The 7,435-nt window shown below is 41.3% G+C and overlaps 1 protein-coding gene across 2 annotated transcripts in view; it reads right to left on the bottom strand.

Moving 5' to 3' along the window:
• Positions 1 to 7,435, bottom strand: part of fbln1 (fibulin 1) — a 32,070-nt gene that overhangs the window by 7,829 nt on the left and 16,806 nt on the right. Inside the window, exons 15-16 of one of the 2 annotated variants that reach the window (XM_032523611.1) lie at positions 3,200 to 3,345; positions 944 to 1,084 (exon numbers count right to left, since the gene is read on the bottom strand). In XM_032523611.1, coding sequence (XP_032379502.1) covers positions 944 to 1,084; positions 3,200 to 3,345 — 287 coding nt within the window. Of the gene's footprint in view, positions 1 to 943; positions 1,085 to 3,199; positions 3,346 to 6,193; positions 7,292 to 7,435 lie in introns of those variants that run through there. The other variant, XM_032523612.1, reaches the window with a different exon arrangement.

Here is a 7,435-nt window from a genome sequence, read left to right as displayed (position 1 = left end):
AATACCAAGACGGGCCCAACAATGTGTCATCCATAGGCTCACAACACCCTCATCCTCCCAGGGCCAAGGCTCAGTTCAGCTCTCCCACAGGCGTGCAGCAGCCTTGGGTCACCACCAGACTAAAGATGGGAATGGCTTCTCCCCAAACATGTGTTGGAGATGGTATCTGCTGCTCCTACTTGAACTAGTGCAGGGCTCTTTTTGCATGTTGGCGGTCGCTGAACAGGTAGTTATAATGAAATGCTTGTCAACTGCAATCACTCGTGCATACGTGCATGTGAATACACAAATGTAGATTTGCACTCTATTTATGCACTGTATTCCCAACCGCCATAAATTATTGTGGAAAGTAATGATCTCCTTGGAATAAGCATAGCCTTAGATAAGTGAATTAAATGGTACTTTGTTTAACCACAAGACTGTGGAAATTGATGCCATGTATTTGTTGAGACAGAAACAGGCCTTCGTCTGTATTAAAGAGCCACTCAGAGGACAGATATCCAAAGACCAAGTCCAAAAAGCCCCCATGAAGATGATGACAGCTACATGATGTCACAACACTGCAAAGACCGTAACGGGCTGTGTCAGACGTACTTATGTCAGGGTATCCAGACATTCCTTATGGGAGATTCGTGTGCTTTTGTCCCTTGTCAATGTGCACATGTAAGTTTGATTTGTAACATACACACACACACATATATATATATATATATATATATATATATATATATATATATATATATATATATATATATAGAGAGAGAGAGAGAGAGAGAGAGAGAGAGAGATACACATATATCAGTGCATACAAAATGCACTTCCCAGTCACAGAGGCTGTCGGGTGGTACAGGCTGAAAATTAAATCTGCTTTTGTCATGTTTGCACTAGTTTGGTTCATCCCGATTTCACAACACACAAAGCAAAGTAAAATCCCTGTACTCACCCACATACATTCCATTCTCTACCCGCTTGATGATGTCAAAGGCATTCTCCACATTGCCCTCCAGGATGTCAAACTTGACGTCGTAACTGCCTAGGTGATAGGACCCGTAAGCTGGGACTGTGGTTCTCAGGAAGACAATCTCTGTTGGAAGATAACAATTAGACACACAACTCTTTTGGAGTCTAAACCCTCATAATCACACTGGGATTGTGTCTCCAATCTAGTGCCAACTCTTGCATTGGCTTCTTTTTTTTCAGGAGAAAGATAATAAAATGGGAGATGGAAAGTATGTGTTTATTGTACACTTAGAGGGTCACAGGAAGGTTGAGGCTTCTCAATGTTGTTGCTCAGCTGAAGGGCCTCGAGTCCTTTACACCCCAACTCAGAGCTTATGAGAAACGACAAGAGCTTAACTCTCTGTGACGTTGAGCATGAGTGTGTCTGAAACAAGCACTGCATGCCAGCCAATAGATGCTTGTCAGCTGTCACTGTCTGCAAGTGATTACCGTAGTTACTCATATCCAACCAGCATGGCACTTACTCTCTGGTGTGGGCCAGCCAAGCCCAGAATGCATGAAGAACATCATGAAGTATAACTAATTTGGAATTCAGAGGTAGTCATTTAGATTATGACAACTGCAGGGAAATGCATTTGGAGATCAGAGATTAAGGAATATTAAGTAGAGCTAAAGCGAAAAAAATGCTGAGGACAACAATGACACTTAAAAAAAAAAAACGCTGTTATGCTTTCTTCAAATTTGTTGTTTCCAAATATTTTAGTAGGACGGACGTTCTGTACACAGAAGGATACACAAAAGTAATTTTTTGAAGATTGACAAAATTGAACACTTTGGGAAATACACTTATTTATTTTATTGCCGATATGGGAAGATCTTTGCCACTCTTATCTCTGTTCAGTTTTTATGAACCTACTGTACCGTAATTGGCTGGTTAGCTTAGCTTAGCATAAAGACTAAAGTAAGCTAACCAGCTAAAATAACCTGTAACCAGGGGGAAATAGCTGGCCTGTCCATAAGTGGAAAAAATAAATCTGCCTACCAGCACCACAAAAGCTTAATAATTCACACTTGCCAACAGTCATTTTTGCACTTTGTTTTTGTATAAATTACTTAAAGGGATAGGTCGGCTTCTTTGAAATGTTGTTGTATGAGTTATTGATAGTCAGTGCATTACCTACAGTAGATGACGTGTTATCATGGATACCACTTAACGTCTAGTAAAGTCCCGCCCTAGTAAGCAGCTCAGTTGGTTGGGGTTAGGCATTGACCACGAGTGATGATGTAAGATAGTCGATTGGTCAGGGGATAGGACCTGAACAAATCAGGTTACGTTACCTTGCGTAAGCATGGATGCCTGGCCAGGATAGTGTGTGAATGTTAATGTAGGGCGGGTCTTGCCTAGAAGTTGCGTGGGTTCCATAATAACGCAAAGATGACAGTTAGCACAGCACTAGTTAGGAGAAGCAGCAGAAGTCCTGACACGCGCACTGCTGTGGATAGTCTGTTACTAAATGTATTTTAGCCAGCTAAAAAGAGGCCCACCTAAAAAAAAATCATTATCAGCTCAAGTGTATGCTTTAGCTACAATATTTGAATAGCTTTACCAGACAGCTGTTTCCTTTGGTACATTTTCTTAACATATTCCTAAAAATCAGCACAACAGTGCAGGGCACTGCTGTTTGTCAAAGAGCAGCTGTTTGGGACTGACTCTGTGGTTTATGTCATAAACAAAGAAAAAAGAGTGATTATGACAGTGATGAGGAAATGCCATTCACTGTGAAAACAAGGGTAGGCCCACACCAATATTAACTGAGGTATACTGAACAAAAACATTTTGCAGAGAGACTAAAGGACCGAAAGAGAGAGAGAAACTATGGAAAACTGTGGACACTGGGAAGGGCTGTCTGACGGCAAGGTGAATCGGTGAAAATATTCTAAATATAGCGTTCACTTAAACAAAATGTTTGTATGTGGGGATTTTAAATTGGCTATAACATAACTATTTTGGTCTTTATGCTAAAATAAGCTAACCAGAAGCTTCATAATTACCCTACACATATGGGAGTGGTATTGATTATCTCATCTAACTCTTGGCAAAAAAAAGTAATAGCCTAAGTGTATTTCTAAAAATTCTTTAAGACATGTTTATTCCCCAAGGAACTGTTTTTGCTGCATGTTTGCCCATCTGGATTACTCCAAAATTTCCATCATCATGCACATAGAAACTTTTACTTACCCTCTGGCCTTGTGAACTCTCTGAAGGTGGGCAAGGAGATGAAGGTGTGCGACACAGAGTGCATTGGGTCCAGAACACAGGCGACGTCATTGGGCTGACAGGACTTCATACAGCGAATGGTGTCAGAGCGTTCAAGCCTCGCCACTCTAAAGGAGAGAACAAACATACACACCCACAAAAAAAAGAAAACACAAACACACATGGCCTCTGACCTTTAGGTAATGTCTATATAAAGACTTCAGAGTTAACCGCCTTTGGTGTATAAACCTCACAATAACACACAATAACAGGGCATCCTTGGGAGCAGCCCACTGCGTAATCTAGAACGCAGTGGGACAACTGCAATGGCCGCTACACAAACAACAGCTGAAGAAAACTGCAGGAATACTGGATACAGCAGTTAACATAAAAAACAATCAAATTCTACGTGGTTTCAAGGAATAATAAACCAACAATGGCTCATGCTAAAGCCAACCTTTGCAGCTTGTGGAGACTAGCGCTGCCATTGATGCTTTTCTGACTTCAAGCTGTGTGGGAAATGAATTACTACACTCATAGAGAATGATCCACAACCAGCTCAGGAAAATATTTGGATTTGCTGAGCATCCCCGGCTTCACATCAGATAATCTCTTGAGGAGGATTTATGGGGCAAGGGAGTGTTCTAAAAGACTCCTAAATTGTGAGCAACATGACTAGACAACTCCCCAGTCTCTCCTCAGGGCAGCTCTCATCCTATTATTTAGGGCTTTGTTTATTCCACAGACTAATCAGTGACAGGTCGGAGGGAATGTAGGGCCTCTGCTGGATCCTTAGACTAACGCCACCTGAAGCATCGCTATTCACTACCTGTCTGCTACATTAGACTTTGAGAGACAACCGCGTAAATCAAGAGTTTGTCTTTGAAACAATGAGGATCTTGTGATCACGAGAGAGCTATTGAAACACAATAAAAGCCTTGACTTCGAAATCCAAGAAGTTAAATTTAAACTTGATTTTCACAAAGGAGACAAGTCGGTACATGGTTATATTGGGTTATAAAAATCCAGCCAAGTTGCCATGTATAAGTCCAGTTAATGTGCATGGCAGCCGTATAGCCACATTGTGAGTCATGGGCAGTGGATCTCTGGCGCGCCTCAGGGGACCTATAGGCTGCAGCTGAAAGCCCAGGCCCGGCTTGGGTTGCAGGGCTTCTTCCATGGACAGCGAGGAGAGAAGCCCCTGACATAAAGTCAAGCCACCACTGGGTAGGGGTTTGTAATTAGCAATTAGCGGGTGGGTCCAAGTTTTACTTTGGCCAGCGCCAAACCCACAAAATGTTCTCCTAGTTTATAATACCAGTGCCTGAGCTGCAGAAAGACCCGAGTGGGGCTCAATGGGACGAGGTGAAAGCTCTGTTGGGTTAGAGAGTAAATTTACGAGAAGATAATGACCCAGGATGAACTGATCCCTTACACACAGACGGGCACTTGAAAGCAGGGGCAGCAAGTGGAACTAATTACAGCTCCATGTGTGTGTTACTGCATGTCTGCACCAAAATACCTATATGCATGTGTGTGTTTTTTTGTGCATGCAGGCCTTTGTGCATGCAAACATGCTTTAGTCTGTGTCCGTGTGTGCGTGTGTGCGTGTGTGCGTGTGTGTGTGTGTGTGTGCGTGTGTGCGTGTGTGCGTGTGTGTGTGTGTGTGTGTGTGTGTGTGTGTGTGTGTGTGTGTGTGTGTGCACAAATGTATGCCTTCTTCATCTCCCCCATGCCTCACGTGGCCCAGCCCAGGAGAAAAACCCCAATACTTTTAGACCAGAAAGAAAAACAGACTTTTTGGATGAAAGTCCTCTGGTCAAGCATGGGGCCTTTTATTTTTTTGGTAATTATTATTTATAGTCGGCACATTGATAACGCCCCAACACAAACACTGCAGGGCATCATTCATTCTGTGCGCGGTGATGTTGCTGTACCACAAATTGTTCAGACCACCGGCCAGAGCCCAGAGCCCCATAACTCAATGTCAAAGGGGAGGAAAAAAACGTTCTGTGCACCACTATGTTCTTATTTTAAAGATATCCCCACTAGGGACCAAGTGCATCCTTACTGGCCTGACAGCTCAGGACAGGAGGAACCTGGGACATCTGAATTTACAGTTATTATAAGCCACAGCCCTCGGGCAGCAGCATCACAGCACGTCAAACTATTTATACTCTCTCCTGCTTGTGCACATTTCCCTTTCCTTTGCCACTGCATCCCATCGCATGTCACTTACTCAGCCTTCATTTGGATTATCTGTCTGCTTTGGGGTTTACACCCACAGTATGCAGTGGAAATCTGTGCGTTTTACATTAAGCCTAAAATGTAATGGAAGCTAAAGAGATGTGCATGAAAATAAATGTTTGCCACAGAAAGACGTATTTGCGGTACAAGGTAACTGACGTTTGGGAAGAGGGAGTAACAATACATTAAAAGGCCCAGTCTGGCTCATTTTTGACTGGAATTTAGAGGTGTGGAATTACTTTATGGACATAATAAATAGTGAAATGTATCTATTTGCACATAGTATATAAGTGAAGGGTTTGTCTTATATTTGGGACATCTGACTTCTGTGTGCATCTTTGCTGATTTAAAATACAGGAATGGTTTGCATCTGTGTTTACAAACATTAGTAATGTAGGAAAACTTTAAAATCATCAGGAGACCATAACTATAATTATTAATACAATATGTTGTTATCTAGTGTTGTGTGTATTACAAAAAACCTTGTGTATACAGTAGATTTGTATAGTCATGTACCTTTAAATTGTATGCTACATTACTAGAGATGTGCATGTATTGATGGATTTATTTTTCACTGAGGCCCTTGGAATTATACCAATATGAAACTATGCGAGGAAGTCTTTATGCCTTCATCTGTGATGTGGCTTCACATTCCATCTGCTCCCTTTGCTGTATTTGATTAAACCCCACAATGCACCATTATCAAGAACTGGATTTGACTTGAACATGTGTTATTTCTATTTCAATTTAATAGAAAACTGTTCATCCAACACATAAACCATAAAGTACTGCAAAACGTCAGACTTTATCATGCAACCATCATCAAATTACACTCAATTGTAGGCAAACTTGGGTCGTTACTAGTTTATGATTTAGCCTGACCGAGAACGCCACCTAGCGGCTATCACATGCCTTACCTCCAAGAAGATACATTCAATTGGAACTAATTTATTCCTAACTCTAGTCCCTAAAGTTGATTATGTAAAATGCTAATGTACTAAAAAGCAGTGCTTCTTTCTTCTGATTTTGTGTGTTGTATTGTATTGTTTGTATTCATATCAACTCTTAAAAAAATGATGTGTCATCTTTAGCAAAAGTTTAGTGTCGAACAGTCAAATTTGTAGTAATTAATTAGAAAAAAAAGTGAAATAGGCTAAGCTGGGTAATTTGGTGTCTCTCTTAGAGAAAGGGTGAGAAGCTCAGTCATCTGTGAAGAACTATGAGTAGAGCCGCTGCTCCTTTGCATCAAAAGGAGCAGAGATTATATCTCCACCCTGACCTGGGAAGGCCTCGGGATCCCCCAGTCAGGGCTGGCTAATGTGGCTCAGGAAAGGGACGGTTGGGGTCCCCTGCTGGAGCTGCTGACCACGGATAAGCGGATGACAATGGATGGATGATGGATAATTTGACCAGTTCCCCCCCAAAAGCCACAGAGTAACTGGTGTTTGTAGTAATTTGATACATTGGAAATTTGTGAAAAGGAATAGTTTGACATTTTAGGAAATACACTTGAAGATATGCACATTCTTTCTTACTGAGAGTTAGAGCCAGGCTAGCTGTTTCCCCATCTTTCCATTCTTAACGCTGCGCTAAGTTAGCCGGCTGCTGTTGGTAGCTTTATAACTAGTGTACAGATATTAGTGGTATGAATCTTCTCATCTATTTCCCAAAATAGTATTCCCAAAAATAATATCCCAAACTATTTATTTAAGAATAGGCACAACACCTATCAATATGAAGTAAAATGGGCTTTTCGCTGAATGAATTCTGTGTTGAGGATGAATTATTTTCTCGACAAGACGATGCATTTAAAATGACACATTCTTTTTAAAGGAGAATTACAGTCAATGTTAACATGTAGCTCAGTGGTTTGGAAATTTACAGTGCTTTGAGTAATCATTAAAATGAAAACAAATGGTGCTACCTATACTGTGTTATCCTCCTGCTAGAGTTAGCACCCAACAGGCTTAA

This window comes from Etheostoma spectabile, chromosome 8, assembly GCF_008692095.1.
Source record: "Etheostoma spectabile isolate EspeVRDwgs_2016 chromosome 8, UIUC_Espe_1.0, whole genome shotgun sequence".
Classification (NCBI taxonomy): Eukaryota; Metazoa; Chordata; class Actinopteri; order Perciformes; family Percidae; genus Etheostoma; species Etheostoma spectabile.
This window is presented reverse-complemented; position numbering and strand designations above follow the sequence as displayed.